Below are 24,740 nucleotides of genomic sequence, written 5' to 3'. Positions count from 1 at the left end.
CCCTGCGTGCCGCGATGGTTGCATCATCGCCATCACTCCTTCTTCCATCCTCTTAAATTTTTTTTCCTCTGGGAATATTAAGCCGAGCTTGGTTTGAAGCCTGAGGACACTTTGGCAACACCTTGTGCGTCTCAGCACGGTTAGCTTCAGGTTGTTTTATCACATTTTTCCCTCGGATGCAAAACATCCCAAGCTCATCTCAAAGGCATTATATTTAGCAGTAACTGCTGGGTTGCAGCTGACCTTGATCTGGAGGCCACGAGAAGCTTTCTTTTAAGGAAACAGAGTCTGGTGTGGGCTGAGCACACCCCCTGCGGCCGTTCAGAGCTGCGGTGGTGGAGCAGAGGCAACACTAGCCCGCTTATTGTGGGGAGGACAGTGATCTGCTCTGGCCCCCGTCCCCTGGGATACTCGGGTGGAAGGAGCTGGCAGGAAAACACTTCTAAACCAGAAGTGGGACACACTTACAAGTTGTAGGGGATCCATGTGCCAGCGTGGCTTGCACTTTGGAGTGGTGGTTTCCTCTCTTTGTTCGTCCAGCTTGCACTGCTGCGGCGCTCAGAAAGGCAGGCGTGCCTCTGGCCACCTCCTGGAAGCTTATCTTACCCTAGAAGAATATATTAGGTTTCCTTTTTCAATTAAAGCTTAAGATTTTTGTCATTTAAAAAAGGAAAAAAAAAAAAAAAGGAGACTGAGTGTAAGGTTATAAAGTCACACTGGGATTTCTTCTGCTGAAGTTAAAGCACACGTGGACCTTTTCTTTTAGTAAGAGACTGAGTGACTTGTCCCAGCTCGCCCATCAGCAGCCCTGGGTTTGCCTTGGACCATCCAAAAAGCACAAAGCAAAAAGCAGGGGAGAACCTACACTAAACTGTCACTTTGAAAATCATTAGGTACATCCTCTCTATCAAGAACTTGAGGGCATGAACACAGGCAGCAGCATTAATAAATATGCACATTTATTAATCCCCTTCCTGAGGGTTACAAATTAAAAGAGGGAGAGGTGTGTGCACACACCAGGCAGGCGCCTTCCTGGGGTTCACAGCATTTATACCTGAGCGCTGATGGTAAAAGGGTTTGAGAGAACCCATGTTGCTCACTGGTGTCTGTTACAGCCAGAAAGGCTTAAGTGAAGCCTAAAGTTAGTCCCGTGCTAAGAGGTCTTAAATAATCTCTGGTACCAAGAGTAGCTGGGGTCGTTTCAAAGTGCTGGTGACTTTTTCTGCTTGTGGCATCCTTTGCAGAGGAATTACCCTACTGCATCTCGTGAAGATGTGTGAATTGACTCATAGATCAGTAAAAATGCTTGTGGTTTAGTAAAACATAGTCTGTCGGACTCCAGCATTGCGTTATCTCAGGGAAAGAAGTGGAACTAATTTCTATATGTTGCACTGGATGATTTCTAATTGTTCCTGGCCATCCTGTGGAGTTCATTATTTCTCCTCCAGCCGACACCAGCTTCTAATTAGGGGACATAAAATTAAGATGGAAGAGCAGCAGTTTGCAAGGGTATTGCTGCTCGGGAAGGAATCTGGGCTGGATTTAAGCCAAAACTATCCTCTTGTTTGCAAGATTTTGGTGGGGAGAGGATGGCTTAAATGCTACAGGGTACCGGCTGCTGCGTACACCCTGTAAGAGGGAAGACTAACAGAACAGCCCTTTGCCTCCTAAAAGGGGGCAGTTGGCTCCTTGCCCATTCCCCTGCATCTCTTGTTCATTCGAAAGGCACAAATATTTCCTAACCCAGAGTTTTTCTTACAATAAATGCAGAGTGGCTCCTACCCCCCCAGCCATGTGACTGAAGGGGTTCTGGTGCTACAGCAATGCTCAGCCCTGGTGATGCATTTCAACTGATTTAGAAATTTTTTTTTTCCCATATTTCCCCCCATTTTTATTACTTAATTCTAAAATTTTTTTTCTCCTGGGAGGATTATGTGACATCTACAGAGCCCTGTTACAGTGCTGCTTTTGGAATACAGTTGCAAAGCCAAGAGCTGAAATAGCTTGACCAAGACCTTCTTCAGTATTTCCCCATCAGGATGTATCTCAACTTTAGGAAACATAACACTGCTCTGAAAACAATCCTGGGTTCTCACTGACATCTTTTTCTGCCAGGAGACTTCTTTCTATAGTTGTTTAATGGGAAGGGGACAAATTCTTTACCATAAGCCATTCCCTTGCTTCCCTGCACAGCGTGGTGTTAGTGTTATGTGCTGGTAGAAGAAAATGCTTTCAGAAATAGGAACAATTTAAACATTGCAGGAAATCCACAGGTTTTTGGCCCTATCCATCAGCTGCATGTGGCACCAGCTGCTTTTTACAGGTGCTTAATAAATGCAAACGAGCTCTGATGTTTTTCTCTCCCCTCCTTTTATAACCCTGCTACTTGCTCATTTTCATTCCCCTCCTGGTCAGCAGAGATGGCTTTGATGGCAGGTTTTTCCCCCGGGCTTCAGCTGGGAATTAAACCTGGCTTAACTTTTAAAGCACAGTACAACTGGCTGGGGGTTTTCCACCAAGACTCGTTTAAATTAGGAAATCACATGTGGAGAAGCTGTGAGTAGTTTTGATGAACTTCTACCAGTGCAAAAACAGGGGTTAGGGAGCTTTGGTGCTTTAGGAGGAAAAGCAACGAGAATGATGAATTTCCTGCAGGTTTTGTACAGAGTTAAGAAATTTGGTTTTGAAAGAAAAATTAGAAAAGTTTTTGCTTTAGTTTCATATGGGCTGAAAGATCATTTTAACCGCTCTGCCTTCAGATTTCCCTGGAGCAAAAAATCTGCTTTTCATTTCACCTACCCCGCGATGAATCTTACAGCTGCTAATTTTGAGAAATTACTGTCTTTCTGCAGAATTTGCTCATGTTTCTAGAAATGAGTCCTTGTTAACAGACTGGTGCAGATGTTCTGTTAGCGATCACGATGTGAACCCCACCTCTGTACCCAAGGGCACACTGAAAATAGCAGCGTTGGCTTGGGTTTGATGCAAACCAGAAGGGACCCTCCCGTAGCGCTGGATCTGGATCTTGTCCCGGTTATCCCAGACACAGCTCAGCTGAGCAACAGCTAGATCCAGAGATTTTTTTTGGTCTCGATTATCAGGAAACAGCCGCCATGAACTTCAACTAATTTCATTGAGAGGAACTGCAATAAAACATTAAACAAGTGTTTAACATCCAAAATCTGTACATTAAAATACAGTAACTGCATTTATGGTTTAACCAGCAGTTTAGTGACTTTGTGAATGATGGAATTTGAATTTTGTTAAGCCAACAGACCAATCTTTTCATACCTTTTTCATTACAGGAAGCAAAGATAGTTTGTCCATATCCATCTTTTCCTCTAAATATTACCCCTACTAACCAACAGACCCAAGGAAAAGATATCTGAATCTTCAAGGAGATAACTAAAAATGAGTGAGACAGTATGGAAGAACAGTGAAAAATGGAGACCATTCAGTAAAAATTGTATTTTAAAATCTATTCAGGTTGCAACACTTCTACCAAAACCTGTCAGAAAAATCTATTATTTGGGTTTTTTTAATACTTTAGCCTACATAAGACATATTTCCGTGCTTGATTGAAAGGCAAGTAAATACCTACCCATTGTAAACCCTTTCTCGAGAAATAACACCAAATCACAGGAGCTGGTGCATTGCTCTTTTCCTAGACAATGTTAAAGTTATTTGTTAAAAACAAATTCAGCTTGGTGGTATCAAAATTTCAGCCAGGAAATGCAAACCCGTATGCAGCTGGGAAGGAAAAACAAATCCAATACTTTGCAAAGATGATTTTTTTAGGGGCGATTCAGCCTCACCTCTTTGTCGTGGGTGTGTTTTCACCACCGCTTTGGGTGTTTGTTTTTGTGGAGGGTTAAAAGGCATGTGCTTGGAAGGGCACCTACCTGATGGGTGGTTGAGTTGGGATGCTCCCGTTGATGGTGATGGCTCAACTAAGTGCAAGATCTTAGTAGGACTCAACACGGCTTAGGCACTTCTATGGATGATAAGCACCTCCGTGATGACTTTAGGCTTGTGCTTCAAGGTGTAAGACAAGTCCTAACCCAAAGGGAGAAACAAAAGCAGCTTCCCCTGGGTCTGTGTGAGGACATTCCCGTCCTGGGGATTTTTACGTCTTTCCCAGAAAGACATAGGTCCGGATGATTTTAGTGGGGCAAGTTTCATGGCTTCAGTGTAGTCGCTTGAAAATTCCCATTACACCTGCAACAGCAGCGGTGTCTTCCCTGCAAGGCTCCAGGGTTGGCGAGAGGCAGCAGCCAAGCACCCACCACGGTCCCATCCTCAGGTTTGCTGTCAGGACATGAGTCTGCACAGGGAACACCTCCAGAGCTGCTCAATTTTTTTTTTTTTTCCTCAAAAAGCAATCCACCTTTCTTTAAGCAACCCGACATAGCTCGTGTAACCCCATCTCCTTGCAGGTATTCCTATCCCTTTTGCTTCCTGGGAGGCAAAGCAGAGAGCTCAGGGTAGGGTTCAGCTAGCCACGGGCACCACGAAGCCATCAGCGAAGCACCGTGGCCGACCACCACGCATTTTATTATTTCATTTAATTTTTTTTTGCGGGGGACTTTGCTGTATCCCGGGCCGCGAGGGGGGAATAACCTCTTTGATTTTATTTTTTTTTCAGTTCTCTCAGGCCAGACACACCACAGCCCTTTGAAACGCTCTGTGTCCCTTACCCCACCCATGAATGTGCCAAACCAACCTCTAGGACATGGATGGATGTCTCATGAGGACTTACGAGCTAGAGGACCCCAGTGCATCCCTTCCGATCATGCCCCCCTGTCTCCACAAAGCAGTGTAGCCTCTTCGGGAAGTGGTGGGAGTGAACATTTAGAAGATCAGCCTTCTGCTCGTAACACATTCCAGGAGGAAGGGAGTGGGATGAAAGGTGAGTGAAAAAACAGATGCCTCCCCCCCCCCCCCCAACCCTGACCCCAGCACCCAGAGGCAGGAGGGGAAAAGCCGTTTTCCCAGCAGCGTGGGGCTCGGTTGGTGGTTTTGGGCGAGAGTCCTGGTAACCAAACGGGGCCTTTCAGCGTTTCTTCCCAGCTTAGGACTTTAGGTTTAGGGGAATAAGTTAGGTTTTCTTTTAAGCAGTGGCTGGTCCTGATCTGACATCTTACAGTTGGGTGCTGGGGGGCTGGTTTTGCCCCAAAATCCTGCAAGCTGCCACCTTTCCAAAAAGCTGGATTTTTTCCATAGCCTGTGGCTTTTGGCTGCCAGTGGTGCTCTTTTCTCTTTCTTTTTCTTTTTTATTACGGTGAAAAATAGTTTAGTGTAAGTTTAGCAAGCCATGTGTGATTTACCATTGTGGTGTTTGGTACCCACCAAGTATTTGGGGAAGTTTTAGATTAAGATACTTGTTTGCAGTTAATTTATTCTGTGTTTTTTTGGCTGTTTTTCCCATTATGCCTGCATTTCACAGAGACTCTTAGTCATAAATATATGTGATCCTGTTGGTAAACAAGGCAGAAACTAAACCCTTTTGCTGCAGTCAAAGATGGAGAGCAAACTTCAGGCTGTAGAGAAATAAACAGATAAAAACTGGGCAAATGCACAGACTGTATATTCCTGTGACAGACAAAATGACTGAAAATAAACCCGCAGCTGTCAGAAGTGATTTAAACAACTGCAGTTTTCATTAATGCAAAGCAACTCAATTGTGTAAAGACCAATGATGTATCAGAATAAGGAAATAGTTGTATTTTTTAAGTAGTCATAAGGTCTGATTTTATTCTAATTACAGACAAATCTGGATACGTGTAAATCTCTAATGTGGAACTGCGTTTGACTTGGCACTGTAGGACTTTGATGTGCAGGAAATAAATGCATGAAAAAGCTCTCGTGCTTCCCCCGTGAGATAGATGCTCGGGGCTCAGCCCTCCCCTTGGCTGGACTTTGCACCGTAGCGTTGCCCTGGGGTGGGAGCGATGGGCTGTAGATGTCACAGGAGAGTTTTCTGAGCACGATGGCCTCATAGAGTTGGGCTTTTCTGCTCGCTAATGGAACACCTAATCAGGTGGCCCAGCCAGGGAGTGTTTTGTCTCCAGTGGTGCTGTGGGCTCGGTGCCACCTGTGGCTCTCGCTGCCTGTGTAACCCGGCAGGCAGGCGGGGTCGGAGGGGTCACCATCAGCTGTGATCAGTGTGAAGGGTCCACAAGGTTTTCCATGCCTGGGGCTGGATCCTGCAGTCTGTCAGGCCAGGGAGACCCGTTTTGGGAGCCAGGTGATGCAGAGGGGTCTGTTTAACACTATTTCTCCACATTTCTGCCAGTGGAGCTGGGGAGGAGACCGTGGGGAACTTGGCTCCCGGTGAGCCACAGTTGCAGCTCTGGGACTTGCATGGTTAGAAACTTTCCAGTGCAAAGCAATCGATCTATGGCCAAATCTGTAGAACCCAAAGGTGCTATTGCCCGGGCTGTCCATGAGCAATAATCAATTAAATAAACTCCATGTATTAAGACAGCCTGTGGCTGCTGCATGCAGCCCCCTGAGGGGAGGTGGCTGCCTTTCCTCGGGCCATCCCTTCCCAGGCATCTTCCTTCTCTGGAGGAAGATTTGCAGACGTCTAAACCTGATTCCCCCCATTGCTGTCAGCCAAATTGCTTTTGTCCCACTGTCTGGGGATGTGCAAAACAGATGTCTACAGCCTCTGGTGCCTACGACTGTCGTGTCCTCCCCCTCCGCTGTGTTTTCTTCTGACTGAACCAATCTAGTTTCTTCCCAGATGGTGTTTTCTAAACTTGGGGTTGTTCGTGTTTCTCTCTGCTGGGTTTTTTGCAAAAAGTCCATGTTTTATTGAAGATGTGTTGCCCAAAACCGGACTTGGGAGCAGAGCAGAGACTTGCTTCCCATACAGACATCGTTCCTGTGACTGTATAGCTCATCGTCCTCAAATAACACACCACCGCGGGCTGCGTGTGACCCATTGTATCCCCACAGCTTTCCTGAAAAAAAAAAAAAAAAAAAAGTACTGCCCGTTCCCTGCCCTCGGTTTGTGCCATTTCTTGTTCCTACAGAAACGCACAACTCTGTGCATTTTTATTGGGTTGCATCTTATTTCATCCAGACCGGTTGCTCAGTTTGCCAAGTCCCTTCTCTGAATTGCAGCCACGTCTCCCTGAGCGCCTGCAGGCTCTCGTGGCTTGGTGTCACCCGTGCCTCTGGTCAGCCTGCTCCTTCTTTAACACCCTCCAGGGCATCCAGGAGGATAGGGGGGAAACCAGACCCCTGACAAAGGCCCATCCAGCCTGGCTTCCACAGGAGAGCCCCAACCAGCATGGCTTAGCAGTTCATCTCCCCTAATGTCACTTACTTCTGTCCTTTCCATCTATCTTCATGCCCCATTATCACCTATTTCTCTCTTTTCTATCTATGCTCATGCTGCAGGAAAAGAGTCCTTTGGCTTTTTCCCAGGGGTTTCTCCAAGGGGGAAATCACGGAGCCCATCCATCTGTCCGTCCATCCCTTCCTGGGGCACAGCTCGAGGTGCACTGAGAGGAGGGTTTGGGTAGAGCTGGGGGTTTCTGCGGCGAGTACGTCCATGGCTTAGCACGATGTCCCATAAGGGCACTTCTGAAGATGTCCTGTGTATTGGCTTGTGTATATATATATATATATATATATATATGTGTATGGCAGGGTGAATCGTTTTCCTTCCAAATTTCCATGCCAGCACCCAGATATACATGTGCCGGCCGAATTCAGGTGTTTAATGCCTATAGGGGATGATGTATGTGAGCAGCATGGAAGTCCTCACTTTGCTGCTCACATCAGATGCAGCGTTTCTGACAGCCGTGCCCTGACTTTGCAATTAATTAGCTCCTGGTAATCGGTGATTAAAGAATAGCTCTGCAGGTGGGCAGCTCACTGCTCCGTGGGGAACATTAGGGAATCTGACTTTCCAAGGACCATGAAATCGCCTCAGATGATGTTGCACCTCCTGGTAGCCTCTTCCTTGGGGGAAGGGGGAAGGCTCCACCACCATCCCTCTGCGTGCTGGGGTGCTTCTTTCTCCCCTGCCAGCCCCCAGAATTGCCAGCCCTACTGGCAGAAAGGTTCTGGGACCATCATAGCTCCCTAAAATTAAGAGGCGGTCTAGGGAGTCTGATGCAGAGGGAGAGAAGAGCTGCTTCTGTGCTCTGACCCTCTGCAAGAGTTGGAGATGGGTTTTCTGCAGAGTTTAATGTCTATATGAAGTTGCATCTCTCTTCTGAAAGTATCCCTGCGAGCTCTGCCATCAGCATGGCTGTGTACCAAAGGCACATGCCCCCACAGATACGGGATCAGGTAGACTTTTAACATGTCATCACATCAGAATGGTGTGGTTTTGTGCTAAAATGCAGTTGAGATTCAAGCCTGCCAGTCCCACGCTGGAAACAGAGTGCTTTCTGCTAATAGATTTTCATTTTTTTAAACGGAATATCAGTTTAAGAGGTCTCTGGTAGCAGGTTTTAGGACTGTTGTATGTCAGGACTTTTGGAAAACAACGAAGTTCATTCAGCCTGTCCATGCTCAGTAATGGCTTTTCCTTGGTGTTTGGTGTGGGGTTGATCTCTTGCTGTGCAGCATTTGAGGAATTTCATTGAAACGCAAATCCTGATGTGTGTCAGAGGACAGAGAACATGAGAAAAATGTAACGTTTTGGAGCCGTTTGCATCCTCTGCATGGATGCGAGTGGGGTTTGGCATCAGCCCGGGCAGTGGGCAGCAGGAGACTTCTGGCAGATGTAAGAATTGCCTTAGGGGACCAAACCAATGGTCCATCTTGCCCTGATCCCTCCAGTGATGAGGTGTTGGTTCGGGAAGAGGTCTGTGATCCTTGACTTGCATCTGGCACTCAGCAATGTGGGCTTTCTGGACAGAGACTATCCATACTGCAGGATGTCCTCCTCACATTGTCTCATCCCTTTCCAAAGCAAGTCTGGCCTCACGCTTTTCAGTCAGACCAGCCTAGAAAACCTTTGAGGTTGGCTACACTAGTGAAGGTTATTGGACGTGGCCATTGAAGGTTGTCCTCATGCTGTCTCTGGGGATGCTGAGCAGAGCACCAGCACGCTCAGCAGCCCCAGTATGGCAGCAGAAGCCCATAGTGGGTAGAAAACGGTGCAGACCCCCATTCCTTCTCCCCCTTGGTGGGCACATTGGGCAGAGGAACCCTGTCAGGGCAACCTTGCCACCAGCCATCCCTCTTTGCCCTTGGGCTCACCTGCACCAACAGCCCCTGCCTGCCGTGGGGGGTCCCCCCCGACTCGACATATACCCCTTACATCGACCTGGGAATGATCAAAGAGAGGGGAGGTGTTGCTGTTAATTTGTATTTAGCCCAAAAAAGACATTTCCCAAGCTGGCTCCATTCAAGGTGTGGGGTTTGGGGCTGAAACACTGGGTTTTCATTGTTACTGCACCTGGCATGGGTTGAAACAGGGCCCCTGGGCATCTCTCTGGCAGGGAAGGGGACAAGGACGGATGGACAGGGGAATTATTGCTGGGAGTGGGGTGTGTGTGAGCTCTGTAGGCTAAGGCAGAGCTATTGTCGGGTTGTAGGTGCTAAATAAAGCAGGTCCCAATTTGGCACAGCATTTGAAGCCTTTAGGATGCAAAGCAAAAGTGTCATCATGGGCACGGTGTTGTGCTGCAGCACAGATATCTGCAGGGCTCCCCTCTCCCTTCTGGGGTGTCACCAGGGCCCCCGAAATCCAGAGTAGCTGCTGAGCAGGCTGGAGCAGGGGAGGCTTGTGTCCCTTTGCCTTCCCCATGGAGAACACCCCATCATGGGGTCTGGTGGGGTTTTGCATGTTGCAGAGGAAGGATTCCCCTCCCAGGTCCCTCCCTGTGAAACCACATTGAGGTCAGAAGGATGAAAGTATTTTTGGGTACCCATCCAGCTGGGCACAGAGGTGCTACACTGCAGATAACAACTGGAAAGGAAGAAATCATTTCAGTCGGTGCATTTTGAGGTCCCAAGTCATCCCTCTGAAACAGGTTGTGGGACTGTGATGGCACTTCATTTTTCCATGCTCAAAAAAAAAAAAAAAACCAACCCAAAACCTCTTTATTTCTCCTTAAGCAGTCATTTAAATTTTCAGCACATACCATCTTCCCTCGCACCATAAATCAGTGTCTGCCATCTGCAAAACAGCCATTTGTTCGTCCAAAGCTCAGCCGTGCCGTTAGCTTCGGCAGTTCCCACGTTCCTGGGGAAAGGGCAGTGAGGAGCTTGGCGTGACGCCGGCTCCCCGTGGGCTCATTCCCAGTGGCTCAGCCACAAGAAACCCAACCTCTGAGGACGTGTCCTCATCTGGGAGCTGGTCCCTAGCCATAGCACTGTGTCCTCCACAAGGTCTGTGCAGTTCAGTAAGGTGCCTGAAGCACCGGCGGGATGGTGGATGGTGCCTAATCTGCTCCTGGTGTCGTTGGTGATGCTGTTGCGCGTGGTTAAGCGGTGTCATGAACTCCACGGGAGCTCTCATCTCCTTACCTTTGTGCTGCAGATGTCCCAGCCTGGTTGAAGAGCCTCCGGCTGCACAAGTACGCTGCCCTCTTCTCGCAGATGACATATGAGGAGATGATGGCCCTCACCGAATGCCAGCTCGAGGCACAAGTACGTCCCACGTCACTCGTAAAGCCATCGGCCACACTCCTGACGCGTGCGCGGTCGGTAGATGTGATGTCTCCAAGGCCTCTTCTGTGTCTCCACATGGAAGGCGTTTTGCCCGCTGGTGGTTGGGAAGCAGAGAAAGAAAAGCTGGGTCTTGGGGAGTGAAAAAAACCCCACATTGTATCTGAAAAAGGCCTTGTCCCAGATTTCTTACTGGAGTCCCAGCGTGGAACTCCCATCACTAGGAGCTGCCCTTGGCTTATTTTCCAGTTGGGATTAAGTTCAGGAGTTTCAAGGGCACAGTCTGCAGTACCCAACTCCTTTAAAATCAGCGGGGCTTTGATGGCAGTTGCCTTGTTAACGTTTGAAAATGGGTCCACTTTCAGATTTACCTCTGCATTACCCTCGGGGTGAAGAGGGCCAGTCAGCACCTTTGCTTTCACTGTGTGAGATGTGCCAGGGAGGGATGGACTAGCTGGAAATCTCTATCTTCAGCAAGTCTCTGAGTGATATTCTGTGTCCCTCGCTAATCCCTGTGCTCAGAAATTTGAGTAATTTATAGCAGCCCTTTTTGTTTTGGGGGGAGGAAGGATTTGGGTTGACCCAGCTGTCCTGTGGAAATGTTAATGCCAGGTTTGTGCTGTTTTTGCAGAATGTTACCAAAGGCGCAAGACACAAAATAGTCATCAGTATCCAAAAGCTAAAAGAAAGACAAAACCTGCTCAAATCTTTAGAAAGGGTAAGTAATCACAACGACCTTTGTATTCCTTCTTTTTTTAAGAAGCCAGGAATTAATTCTGGGGTGGAGCGCTCTTTAGTTACACACATTGTTGGGATTTTTTGCAGAGAAATCTGTTGTTGGCTTGGCCACATCTGACTGATGTCTCAAACACTTCTTTATCAGAAGCAGGTTTTATTTGGAGCTGTATTTTGCAGAGTGGGTCCTAATCCATCTCCAGCACTCACGTAGCTGGGATGGATGTGCCCTGCAGCACTGGTACAAGCCCTGGCCAGCTCCAGGGGGCTCAGAAACATCTGAGTTTTGAGTGATGGAGGGCACCATCCCAGCAGCACTGATGGGAAGGTGGTCACCCATCTGCTGAACCGTGGTGCAGGACCAGCTGTAGCCACACCAGCCATCACAGTCCTCTCGGCCACTGGAGAGCCAACTGGGCAGAGCCTTTAACCCCTGGTTATCTCCCTTCTCAATGCCACTGTCCCTCTCATCAGACCCCTCCATGCACGGGGTCAGTATGGGGACCCCCAAGCCCTGCCTCTACCTCTCTGTCCCCAAAAAAGAGATGGGATTTCCCGGTGTCTGTCAGGTCGAGGACCACTGTGCTTTTCTGGAGCATCATATGGGCAACGTGTCCCCAGATAAAAAGCCATACACCCACGTCATTGCCTGAACAGCATCTTGAATTCCCAAGGAGAACAAACAAACTTCTTTGTCACTTCAACAAAAGCTTAAACTCTGCAGAAATGGCTGTTGGAGACGCGGCAGCACCACAGACTTGCTGGGAGCAGCTCACCCAACCTCTCACTATTTGTTATTGCAATATTATATTATATTTAATTGCACCGTCTTCAAACAGCAACTTGCAGAGCCTCCCACTAGGGGCTTTTAAATACTTATGTGGTGTGTTGCTATTTATTGGTGTTTTTGTTAGCTCGCTGCTTCTCTATTTATTTATAATATGGGATTGTACTCAAAGTATGGCAGGAGCTAATAAAGCCATATTTACCTCCGTATATTAATAATAACTATTAAATCCAAGAGACGGCCCGTTGGATTGGGCTTGCTTCGGCGATATGTTTTCCAGGCGATTGCACAGCCTCTTCCCCCGCTTCTCCTCCTGGGTTTTGAAATATGGTATTGATTGACTGGCACGGTGCGGGAGCTTAAGCTTGGTTCAGCTGACGCAACCAGCCACGCAGGCTGTAAAATACAGGAGATAAGGGGCAGGGACTGCTTTGGAGCCCTCGTGGGGTGGGTTTGGGCTGCAGGGATGTGACCGTGTCCCACTTTGCTGGGTCTCAGAGCTGCCTGTGAGCTGCTTTCCTTGGGAGGAGACGTCTCTGGTTTTCCAGGCTTCCCGTCCAATTTCTTTCTGCTAAACAAGAGCATGTGTGAGACTTGCTGGTTTTGGGCAGTGTCTCGCTACTAAAGATTGCTGCTTTCTTGGAAAGAGCTGCTCCACCCCTCTCTGCTGGTTAGCAGAGCAGGATTTTTTTCCCAAGAAATAGTGCCCAACAGGCTCACGCCAGGTCTTCAAGAGAAGCTGAGAAGAATTAGGGTGAACAACCTTTTCAGGGCTGCAGCCTGTGTGCCCACTTTGTGTCTCTTCCCTAGGCACAGCCAGGACTCGCTCACCCCCAAAGCTGCTGCTTTCCAAGCAGCATCTCATGGGCCAGACTGTGCAATGAGCTGTCCTGATCCAGGCTACGTTAAAACCAAAATGCAATTATTTCCCATCAGTGGGATGAGGATCTGACCATAGAAAGGGATGTCTTGATCTCTCTATAACCAAGAGCAAGGCTGGGGGTGTACCTGAATTCTCTCCCTCCTGGGTCGATCTTCCCCAGGATCTCCAAGCTGAATGTTTTTGGTCCAGGGATGTAAGTTCACCTGAAGCCTTGTGCTCTCCCTTTCTGTGTCCGACCACAACCCACCCTACTCCCCTTGAAACCCTCCCTTTCCCCTCTGCATCTGCTCCCACAGCCCGTCCCAGTGTGGACGAGGATGTCCCCACTTCGCTGCTGCAGGATGGGCCCCTGCATCCCAGCGTGGTCCTGGGCTCTGTGATGGGCCCAGGGCCTAAGGATCCTCTGGGAAGATCTTTGGGGCAGAGTAGTTAATGGAGAGCCAGGCTTGAAGGCAGTGCTGGAAACTGGAGCCAAGCCCACGTTAAAAGGTGTAATTCCATTTAAATAGAGCTGAGATGTCACAATTGTGGGATTGCTGGGGAAGGAGCAAGATGCTCACTGGTCTGGGCAGTTGCAACAGGCTCAGTTGCTCTCATGGATTTGCATCTTCCTGATGGAAATTTGCAAAGACTGAAGCTGGATTATCACTGGTTTGGGGTCCCAGTTGTTGACGGGACACGTTTATCTCTGGGGATTCAGGTCTGAACGCATCCCTGGCTAATCAGACATGTTCCCTACAGCAGCTCCACACTGCCCTGCTCTAAACAAGACATGGTGAATGAGCCACGGCTGTTGACTATGAACTGCAGGGGGGTCCTGGAGCAGGATTTTCTGGGGTGTAACAGTAGGAATCTGGTCTGTAGCCGATGTCCTGTTGTCCCTGCAGAGACAAACCCTCTTCTCTCCACTTGAATCCACAGGACATCCTGGAAGGTGGCAACTTGCGTGTCCCGCTGCAGGAACTACACCAAATGATCCTCACCCCCATCAAAGCCTACTCTTCCCAAAACTCGAGCACGGAGGAGCACAGTCGGGACGCGGACTCGCATCACCCTTCCTCCCTGCTTGGCTCTGACAGCCAAGGCTCTGACTGCAAGGACTCTGCCGCGGGGGGGATGCAGCAGCACCATTTGCCGGGATGCGAGGGCGAGTCGGGGGGGGGCCCTTTGCCCGAAGGTGACCTGCCTGGACAGTTCACCAGAGTGATGGGGAAAGGTGAGAGGCTGTCGCTTCTTACTGGCGTCCTCGCTGGGGATTGCTGCTTTGGGGCAGGGTACGTGAGGTGGTGGCCTTGGCAGCAGCCTTTCCCTGGGCCCCTGCAAGCCGCAGTCCTGGGGGTGGTGAGTTTTTGAGACCACATCATGCTGTGGTAAGAGGTAAGAGCGTGGGTGGGGAGGTGGGCAGTGATTTTGGGGATGGGACAGGCTGCCTGCCCCAGGTCAGAAGTCAATGGCATCCTCTCCTGCATCTCAGGGACAGATAACAGCCTCTCCCTTCCCATTCAGAGCCCTGGGAGCATCCCACCAGTCCAGAAGTGTTTTCACCAGCATCCCTTGGACTTGTTCTGCTTTTGTGCGGGTAGCACTGGTACATGGCCTTAGTGTGAGCTGTCCTGAGTGTGAATCAGCTGGGTCCAAGCCTCTCTTTAAGCCCCAGTTTAGATAGACATCCAAAACACTTGGGTGCCTTTCTGTGGCTAGTGCAGGGTGCATGGCTTTGCCTTGGGATTAACGCAGTGTGAGGTGCACAGGAGCAATGTGAGGTAGGGACCAACACCCTGTGCCATGTACAGGGCTTGTCAAGCAAATTTGTATGAGCTTGGAAGTGTCCTAACTCAGCCTGATGGGATCTGAGGTGTCGGTGCTGGCTGCATGGAGGGAGATCTCCCTGGGGAAGAGGGGAGGGGAGTCTCATCCGCAGGCTCACACAGGAGACCACGAACAGAAATAAACTCATTGGGATGCCACAAAGAAATATCAGCTCTATTTTAGACCTTATTTTTTCAAAAAAACAAATGAGGTGTTTTCTATATAAAAACTTGGTGCAGAATTTCCCACAGGCTAATTGACTGCATGCACAGACAAACGTGGGTTTCTGGCCCCGTTTTAAACCCGCTGATGGATTCGGCCTGTAACAAATGCCTCCGTCACGCACGAAGCTGGACGTGTGGCACGAGGCTTGCCAGGACGAGGTGTCCTCCTGGACCACAAGGCATCCGTGCCCAGGGGCTGTGACAGGAGAGGCTCGTTCCTCTGTGAACTCATTTCCACTTGCTTTCATGACATTCATTCCAAAAGAGGTGAAAATCCGTAGGGAAAGGTGGGAATTTGCAACAGGGCATATTTTGGCTGTAGGAGCAGGAGCTCTCCCAGAACTAGCTCCTGCCTAGGAATAGGGAATAATCCTGTGCCCCTGATTTGCTCAGGCCTAATTTCGGTGACTCCAGTGGTGTTAATTTGGATTTACACCATCAAACAGAGAACAAAATCTGACCCTAAATATAGGACGACACCGCAGGAATTGGGGAAGGGTGTTTTTTCTTGCTGATGAGAAAACCTGCCCATGGAACAAGGGAAGTGGGTTCATTGGACCCCCCTGGACCCCAGCTTGGTGTCCCCATCCCCATTTCTCTTCTCTTTATTTTTTTTTTCCAGTATGCACACAACTTTTAGTTTCCCGACCCGACGAAGAGAATATAAGTTCCTATTTACAGCTCATAGACAAATGTCTAATCCACGAGGTGAGTCGTGACGGATAATCTAAAACTGTTGTTCTCATCACTTAGAAACTGTTTCCAAAGTGTCTGTTTATGTAAACCTTTCGGTTTCTAACACAAATATTTTTGGGGGTATTAATAGTAATTCTGACAGAACAGGGCTGGAGCGGGCGGTAGCTCCAGCGTGGTACGTGGAAATGTTGTTTCCCCCCCTGACGCTCGTGTAATTGCCAAGACCTGAAGCTGGGAAATTCATCTGGCTCGTGACAGTCCGATCAGCAGCTGGATGAAAGAAAAAAATCCCAGGATGAGCGTGCAGGCGGTTTCTATCAGACCCGGCGATCCCTTGGCGTTGCCGCCTCCTGTTCGGCAACCCGTGGACTTGGGATTTTGCAACGGGAGCAGCTGGTTTTGCTCCTGACAGATCTGCCTTTGCCGGGGGATGACTTTGGGATGGCCGAGGCTGTGCTGTGGGTGCTCCGGGACACTCCTGCCCCGGCAGTAGAGGGGGATGGCCGGGAGGCAGCCCCGATGTCCTGCAGCATTTCGTACCCATGCTGGCTGCACCTGGAAAAACAAGCTGCTTCTCATCACCTGCCCATATGGCAGGGGTCGGGGGTAAATTGCACACCCTCTCATAGGAGCTGCAGGCTTTAAACATTTCCCAGTTATTTGTTTATAAAAAAATAACACTGTCAAAGCACAGAAGAATCTCCTCTGGAGAGGGCTGGTGCCTGCAAACCCCAAAATGTGCTGCACGCTGCGTGGAAGAGGAGAGGCAGCTCACAGCCTCTGGCCTTGCAGCTGAAGCCGGTGCTTGAGCCGTGCTTGTGCAAAGGTTTGATCCGTGTGTCTCTACAGGGCCAAGCATGTCTTGAATTGGGGTGAAATCGTTGGGTACCGGGCAAAATGCAAGTGCTTCATCCTCTTTTTTTTTTTTTTTGAACTGCACTCCTGGACGCCTCTGTCGATCATGGTGAGGGGATTCAGTGCGTTTTTCTGGCAGCTCCTGCAGTGTCAACCAATATTTGGCCCTGTGGAATACAGGGTGGTGGCACCCACTGTTGGGGTTTGCTGCGAGGCAGGTTTCACGCTGAGGGTGTAGTCTTCTCAGTGCTTTAGGGGCTGGAGGGGAGAGCGTGTCTGCTCCTGCTTGCTCCCCTCTTAGAGAACCTGGAAATGGTAAATGGTGCCTGGACTTTCTGGAAGGCCGAGCAGGACATCGCTGGGAGAGCATGGTGGGAGCAGCTGCCCGGGGCTGGAGGCAGGAAGACACAGAGCTGCAGAAGGGCTCATTTTCCAGGAGCACCCGGGATGGATGTGGTGACGCAGCGTCACCCCACCGGTGCCAGTCTGTGTCCCAGGATCACCGTCTGCATCGGCTCCGGCGTAATCAGCGCCGGGAGAGAGCATCTCCTCCGGAGGGTGCTTCGGAGCAATCAAGTCAGGCACTAATTAGCCTCCAAATTGTCCTCTGGAGACCTCCACTCCTCTCCACCAGCGGCGCAGAGACGTTGGGTGTCTAAAATTAGCTGTGGTGGGCACATGGGTGTCCCCGTAACCCACACCGTCTGCCTGGAGGTGTGGGGTGCTCTGGGAGGAGGTCTGTCCCCTGCGTGGGTGACCTTCGCTGGGACCCAGGGGGGTGACAGGGCTCACCCCGGGTGACCTCCCGCAGAGGCTGTCGGCGCCCAGACCAGAGCCAAGCTCTGCCCAGCCCCAGGAAGGAGATGCGGGATGCCACGGAGCAGCTCCGCCTTCCAAATCCCAGCTATTTCCCAGCTTGGCAGCGTTTTTTTAGAGCCACATCCAGGTGATGAGTGTCACCACACAACGGGGACCAGCCATCAAACCCCGTGGGGAGCTAGGGAGGATAGTGGGGGAGCTTTGGGGAAGCACTGCTCTGCCCAGGGGGGCTGGCAGCCTCGGGGGCAGATCAGGCCCTCACTCTGAGGTTCAGGGGATGCTGCCAGAGCATTTTTTCCACCTGAGATGAGTAAATCCTTGAGACAGACCAGGATTTCCCTCTGGACTTGCCGATGGGGCTCAGCTCACACCACCGCCTGCTCTGGCTGCTTTTCTTCACACACACCCCCACATACACATCCCTGCTTGCTTTGTCCAGAAAAATATTCATATGTTTCTTATTTTTCTCTTCTTATTTTTTTGGGCAGGCGTTTACAGAGATCCAGAAGAAGCGGCTGCTGTCATGGAAACAGCAGGTGCAGAAACTCTTTCGGTCTTTCCCTCGGAAATCCCTCCTGGAGCTGTCAGGCTATCGGCAGCAGAGGAGGTACGCTGGCTTTTGGGGAGGGAGGGAGGGATGCAGCAGCCAGAGGGGCTGACAGGAGCATCACCAGTGGGACCAGTGTCTCCCAACAGGGAGGGACGGATCCTGCCAGGTTCGGTGTTGCATTTCAGGACGGAGGAAGGTTGGAAAAGCTTCAGCAATAAAACCCCAGGTGTTGGCTGGGAAGGCAAAGCAGCACTAAGTTTCCTTGTGTGTGTGGTCGGTGCCTACCCCAGCAATTCCCACCACATCTCCCTGGCTCCAAACCCGGCGATTCCCAGCTGCACACTGTATCCCCAGCACTGGGTGGCCACCTCTGCCCCCGCCTGCTCCCCTTTGCCGATTACATCAGCACTGGAGTTTCACCAAAAAGGTGCCAACTGGCAAAAAAAAAGGCTTGAAGCCTGCAGAGCCGGGGGGCTGTGGTCAGCAAGCCTGGGTGGGGATGTGTTGCCAACACTTTGCTCACTTCTACGGTGATGCTGGATTTCGGGTGATCCTAGAAAGCTTTAGGGTTATGGCAAGAACAGATATTTTTAGATCAGTTTTAACAAGAGCGTCAGCCTTTTGTTTCATTCTGCTAAGCCTGTTTTATTGCAGTCTTGTGCAAGTTCTTTTTTCTGAAAAAGAAAGGGATTTGGAGATAACCGGGAGCGTTGGGACAGCCAGGATGTGAGTTCAGAAGTAACAAGCACAGAACCAGAGTGTTCCCCAGTGGAATTAAATGAAATATTTTAGAATGGGAAAACAAGTGATTTTGGTGTTCGTGGCAGGATCAGAAGCAGATTAGACATGAGCTAAGGTCTTTGTTGGACCCCTTTGGTCTGGGCTGTATCCAATACATGTACATCTTTCCAGTGCAGTGGTTTAGCTCCACATCCAGGCTGACCCCAAGCACAAGGGTAGAGCTGCTGGCTTGAAATGATGCCAGTCCTTTTCCCTGGGCTGCCCAGGGTGCTCTCCAGTTTCCTTGCTGCTTTTGAGCTGTTTGCATTTTTCATTTCTTCTGCTCCCGCTCCTGGGAAGTTGCCGGCGAGAAAGGAGCATGTGGCCAGTCCTGCTTTTCTCGTGGGGATTGAATGGCAAGAGTGGTTTTTGGATGAGGTTTAAAGAAACCCCGTTGTATTTCTGCCTAGTAAATGTATCCAGTTTGGGGATCCCAGCATGTTAATGTTGTCTGAAGTGTGTTTGCGGCCACCCACGCAAGCAGGAGAGATGAGGGCTGGGAGGAAGGTGAGCTGAAGCATCTGCGAGGGTGATTTAAGTGCTGGAGAAGGGCAGGGGGGGAACAGGGAGAAGCTGTGGGTTCACAGAATGCTCCTACCCTTAAACCTGATATCGGTGTTGCAGTCCTGCTGCAGACCAAGCCAATGTTGTGCAGCAAGGAGACCTGCACTGTGTGTGTTTCCAAGGATTACCTGATGATTTTTGAGTCATTTCTCTGGTTTTAAATGGCAAAAACCCACATGGGGAGGGGTGCCAGTGTGTGCAACTCTCCTCTCCAAGGAGTAAAGATGGTTTTGTGTCCTGAGATCAATGTCTCAGGATGTTTGGGCTGTGTGGTCTTGGGTCCAGATGGTTTTGCTGTGACTGCAGGGAGCTGGGTGGAGGTTTGCAGTGCAGAGACAGAAGCGGGTGCAAGAGCCAGTCCCACCTCTGCAGGAATGTGCCTTTCACTCAGCCCCTCCCTAGGAAATCTTGGGCTTGTGAGGTCGTTTTAACCAAGTTTTTACAGAACTTGAGAAGTCTCAGAGAGGACTGTGTAAAAATGAACCTCCCGTAAGGGGAGAAGGTCCAACCCGTCAAGCATTCCCAGTAAAGAAAACCCAACAGCGTGAGCTGAACCTTTATCAGACACTAGAGAATGCACACAGGACAGATCAATGCTCAAAGACATGAAGAGTTTAAGTCAAACCCCAAGAAATCAGGCATCACCAGCTCCAGCGCCCAGGGAATTGCCTGTGTTATTTTAGCTTGCCTTTAAGAGCAGGCCCATTCTGCAGGAGTAAAACTTCTAAAAAAATTAAATGCGAGTCTGAGAACTGCAGAAGGAAGGGAGGGCGGCTGACAGAGGGGAAGAAGGAAGGATGCTGCTGTGCTGTGCCCAAACCTCCTCCTTCCCGCTGCACGTGCAGGCCTAGGGGACCAGCAGCAGCAGGGTGGGAGGGTCGGTGGCCGGGGCACCCTCGGGACATTTGCCTGTTGGTCTGAGCACCCCAAACCAGCCGCTCGCCCCCGCCGCACCGTCCCCCTTGCAGGGGCCGATTTCTCACCCTCGGCGCTTTCTCTCTCCGCAGCCGAGGCTTTGGCCAGTCAAACTCCTTACCGACAGCCGGATCTGCAGGGGCAGGACTGGGCCGGCGAAACCCCCGCCAGTTCCAGATCCCCTCCCGCAACCTCCCCACCGCCCGGCTGGGGCTGCTGGGCCCCAGTGGGCTGCTGGGCACCCCCCAGCGCAGCCCCGCCGCCAGCCCCGCCATCCTCAAGCAAGGCAGACAGGTCAGTCGGCGTTCGCGGCATCTCCAGCTTTTCCATCCCTGCCCCGCAGGCTCCCTTTGGTTTTCCTCCTCTGGCCAGCAGGGACAGGGAAGGGATCTGAGCCCTGGGCTCGGCACTGGTGAGGCCGCCCCTCAATTCCTGGGTTCAGTTTTGGGCCCCTCACCCCAAAAAGGCCATTGAATGACTCGAGCGTGGCCAGAGAAGGGCAACGGAGCTGGGGCAGGGTCTGGAGCACAGGTCTGCTGGGGAGCGGCTGGGGGAACTGGGGGGGTTCAGTCTGGAGAAGAGGAGGCTGAGGGGAGACCTCCTGGCCCTCTGCAACTCCCTGCCAGGAGGGGGCAGAGAGGGGGGATGAGTCTCTGGAGCCAAGGAGCCAGCGCCAGGCCCCGAGGGAATGGCCTCAAGCTGCCCAGGGCAGGGTCAGGCTGGCTCTGAGGAAGGATTTCTGTGCAGAAGGGGCTGTTGGGCGTTGGAATGGGCTGCCCAGGGCAGGGGGGAGTCCCCGGGATCCCTGGAGGGGTTGAAGAGTCGGGCTGAGCCAGCGCTGAGGGATCTGGGGGAGTTGGGAACGGTCAGGGGGAGGGTCATGGTTGGGCTGGAGGAGCTTCAAGGGCTTTTCCAACCCAGATGATTCTGGGATTTTGGGACTGATCTGCATCCCTTTTTTTCTCCATTTTCGGGTTGTGCTCTCCTGTGTGCGGTGGGATGCAAAAGAGGGACTGGTAGGAGGGGGGAAACCAAGAGGCGAAGAGGGGAGAGATGAGCCCAAAGGAGTTATAAATACAGAGCACAGACGCCTCCGTTTTACAACACACTCTTTTTTTGGTTTGCTTCCTGCAGAACCTCTGGTTTGCCAATCCCGGGGGCAGCAACAGCATGCCCAGCCGGAGCCACAGCTCGGTGCAAAGGACGCGCTCGCTGCCGGTCCACACCTCCCCGCAGACCATGCTGATGTTTCAGCAGCCAGGTAGGACACAGACTTTGCTTTTTTGCTTCCCCACAGCCCAATGAGATGAGGGGAGGCTGCGTGAGAGGAGCCGTGTCGGTGTCAGCCCAGCTGTCACCCCCTGAGCTGGGGATCTCTGACACTAGTCGGGTTATTGGGCTGATTGAACCAGAGACATCACTGGAGGGATTTTCACCCTCTATATAACATCTTGACCCTCTATAGAACAGTGCTGGTGCTTTTGAGGGGCTTTGTGTCAGGCAGGAGAAGGAGACAGCTCCTCCATCACCTCTTTTTGCTCACGCCTGGACACGGCAACCGCGGTGCAGAGGGACTCTGCCTTCGTGCACTCAAGGGAAATTCTTTTCACAACATGTGTGGAGGGAAATGGTGCTGTGTTGGTGCTTCCTCCACAGATACCACAAAACTGTGCCCCTATATAGAACCATCCTCTGATTCAGGGTGATTCTGACTGAACTTGGACCCTGAACCAGGAGCATCCTTCCCATGAGGACACTGATGATTTTTTCTCTGTGTATCCCTTCATTAGCCTTTAAGTGTGCCTTTTCTTACCAACACACCATAACAATTTATACCTCAGGACAGGGAGTTACACCACCCCAGCCCCTAATAAACTAAACCTCATCCATAAGCTTCTGCTGTGGTTTCAGCGTGGCAGGTCCCCTCACATCACACACCCGCGGTCTTTCAGCAGCTAAATTTCAGTGGCAAACGTCCTGTACCACAAAAGCAGCGTCTGTTCTTGGGTATCAATTAAACCCCAGGACAAGGGCACATTTCTGCAGGCGCTGAGGGAGAATAAATAGGTTTCTCTTTGCGTGTTAGCCTGCAGTGAATGAGGGCGTAGGAGGATTAGAGAGCCAAAGATGTGGACAGCATCACGAGGAAAATGGCAATAACGCAGAGCTGGGCTCCTGAAATACTTTTCATTGGGCTGTGAGGATCTCAACCCTCCTGGACCTCGTCCCATGTCCCCACAAGCTGGTGGCAAGCTGGAGAAGGCGGCCGTCAGTAGCAAAAGCTGTATTTGTTGCAAAGCTTTTTGCTGCAAAGGGGAGGGCATTTTGGTGCTGTATGGATCAGGCCGGGGCATTGCAGCACATCGAACTTCATCCTCCCCGTTTGTTTGTGCTCACCCCACTGGGGACGTGGCAGCGGGGCGGTGGGTGACTGGGCGGTGGAAGAGGCGGTCGGCGGCTCTGCTGGTCTGTGCTGCCATCCCCCGTCTGAGCACTAACCCTGCCTGCACGCTGCCTGCATAGGCGGCTCCCGGCCCCGCCGCTCCCCAGGGCCGCTGGAATATTTCACATGTATCGAGGATTTTTGAGAGGCCAGTGCAAGGGGAAAGCCCGGGGCTGCCCCCTTCCAGGCCAAGGATCTTGGCTCCCCCCCTGCCCAGCATTTCCAGCACTTCAACCCCTCATTTCTGTCCATCTTCTGCTGCAATGCCACCGAGTCTCCCCAGATTTACCCCTTATCGATAAGAAATGGGGGAGTGATGACTATTTTTGCAAACATCTCTTTTTGGAGGTGATTGCTCAGGGGAGCAAAATGCTGCCAGAGTCCGGCCATGAGGTCAGACCCTCCTGGGGCACCTTTTGGGTGGTTTTTTACCCCACCTGCACCCACACCGGTGGCAGCAGAGGGAACAGGGGGTGTGGGGCAGGCAAGCAGGGTCCCTGCCAGGTCCCCTGACCGAGGTCTCCTGTCTCTTTGTCCCTGCAGAGTTCCAGGTGCCAGTGACTGAACCTGACATCAACAACAGGCTGGAGTCCCTGTGCCTGAGCATGACGGAGCACGCGCTCAGCGGTGAGCACTCCCTCCTCCTCGGGCTCTTCCAGCACATCCACGCCGCCTCCGCCGAGCCCCCCAGCACCTGCCCCTGCCCCACGCCCCCCAAAAGCTGGGACAGGCTGTGGCTGTGAGGGGACAGGACGGCGGCAGGGCTGGATGCTCCCAGGGATGCTCCCAGGAGGGGTCGGACGGGAATATTGGCTTCCCTCGGCGAGATAGCGGGGGCAGGGGGTAAAACCAAACGCAGGGATCACACCCAGCACTAGTGGAGTCTGTGCTTATTAGCCACTAGTTAGCTTGCTAATAATAATTAGTATTAGCTCGCTGGTCTGTTACTAGTTCCCGATAAAGCCCTTGCCACCGCCGTGCTCAAATGGTTCACAAGCTTTGGAGTATTTTACCCTTCTGCCACCGGCATCCCTCATTTGGCCAGGGGGTGCGTGAGCCCCAGGGCACGGGGCTAAAACCCTGCCTGTGCTGCCAGACAGTGCTGGGAGCTGCTGTGCCGGCACCGCGGGTGGCTCCTTGCCCACGCCTGGGGTTGGCTGTGGATAACGGGCACGGGGAGGGAGGAGAACCAGGCAGCAAAACAGGCAGACAAGGTGGAAAAGGCAACGGCAGCGCGATGGAGAGCCCGGTGCAGCAAAAAGCACCAGCACCGCAAGCACCCGCTGCCCCTCGCCAATGCACTGGACCCCCAAGGATGAAGGATGGGATGAGCACAGCCACCGGCATCGCCCAGACCCTCCCGAATAACCACCTCGGGTCTCACCCCCCGGCAATCCCCGGACTGCGTGGAACGGTTGAGGACAGGAGCCCTCGGGGAGGATGAGTGCCACCAGGCTCCCTGCAGCGATGTGACAGCCCGTCCAGGGGAGAGGGACACGAGAGCAAGGACTGTAAGAGGCAACAGGGCCCTGGCAGCGCCACGGCGGCATCCCCGGCCGGGAAAACAAGGACACTTCTGTCACCCGAAGCATTTCTCCGGCGTGTGCCCAGGCGAGGCTTAGCTGTCTTGTTCCTCTGCAGGGTACTGTTCCTCCGAGTTATTTTTTTCCAGGTCGCATACCCCGAGCCTCTCGAAACTGGTTGTGCTATAAATATCTCTTAAAAAAATAAACCTTTCGGGAGAGAAAAAAAAAAAAAAAAAAAAAAAAGGCTTAACAAACCTGTTTGTTTTTAGTCTTAAGGAGGGAGGTGGCCGTGATGCTCTGGAGAGCTCTGTTCAGGGGCTGCCCCAGGAGCTGCCCTCCCAGGGATGGGGGTTGGGGATGGGGGACGGGGGGTGTTGGGGGATGGAGGGTTGGAAATGCTGTTGGGTGTTGATTTCTGGTTCTGTAATTGCTGCCAGCACCCGGGGGGGGGGGTCTTTGTGGGGCTTTGGGGTGGGTCGTGGATGCCTCGCTCGTGGGCTGGGGGCTGTGGCT

The 24,740-nt window shown here is 51.5% G+C and overlaps 1 protein-coding gene across 4 annotated transcripts in view; it reads left to right on the top strand.

Annotated features, from left to right (window-relative positions):
* SAMD4A (sterile alpha motif domain containing 4A) overlaps window positions 1–24,740 on the top strand; it is a 105,889-nt gene that overhangs the window by 80,298 nt on the left and 851 nt on the right. Inside the window, exons 3-11 of one of the 4 annotated variants that reach the window (XR_012633827.1) lie at window positions 4,646–4,909; window positions 10,514–10,623; window positions 11,273–11,359; window positions 13,968–14,262; window positions 15,702–15,787; window positions 17,938–18,056; window positions 20,351–20,552; window positions 21,393–21,519; window positions 23,245–24,343. Coding sequence is in view for 3 of the 4 variants with exons in the window: in XM_074908921.1 (XP_074765022.1) it covers window positions 4,646–4,909; window positions 10,514–10,623; window positions 11,273–11,359; window positions 13,968–14,262; window positions 15,702–15,787; window positions 17,938–18,056; window positions 20,351–20,552; window positions 21,393–21,519; window positions 23,245–23,444 (1,490 nt within the window). In the remaining variant the exon portion in view is untranslated. Of the gene's footprint in view, window positions 1–4,645; window positions 4,910–10,513; window positions 10,624–11,272; window positions 11,360–13,967; window positions 14,263–15,701; window positions 15,788–17,937; window positions 18,057–20,350; window positions 20,553–21,392; window positions 21,520–23,244; window positions 24,573–24,740 lie in introns of those variants that run through there. The other 3 variants (XM_074908922.1, XM_074908921.1, XM_074908923.1) reach the window with 3 other exon arrangements.

Source organism: Athene noctua, chromosome 6 (genome assembly GCF_965140245.1).
Source record: "Athene noctua chromosome 6, bAthNoc1.hap1.1, whole genome shotgun sequence".
Taxonomy (NCBI): Eukaryota; Metazoa; Chordata; class Aves; order Strigiformes; family Strigidae; genus Athene; species Athene noctua.
The sequence above is the reverse complement of the archived record's forward strand: the minus strand, read 5'-3'. Positions and strand labels throughout refer to the sequence as shown.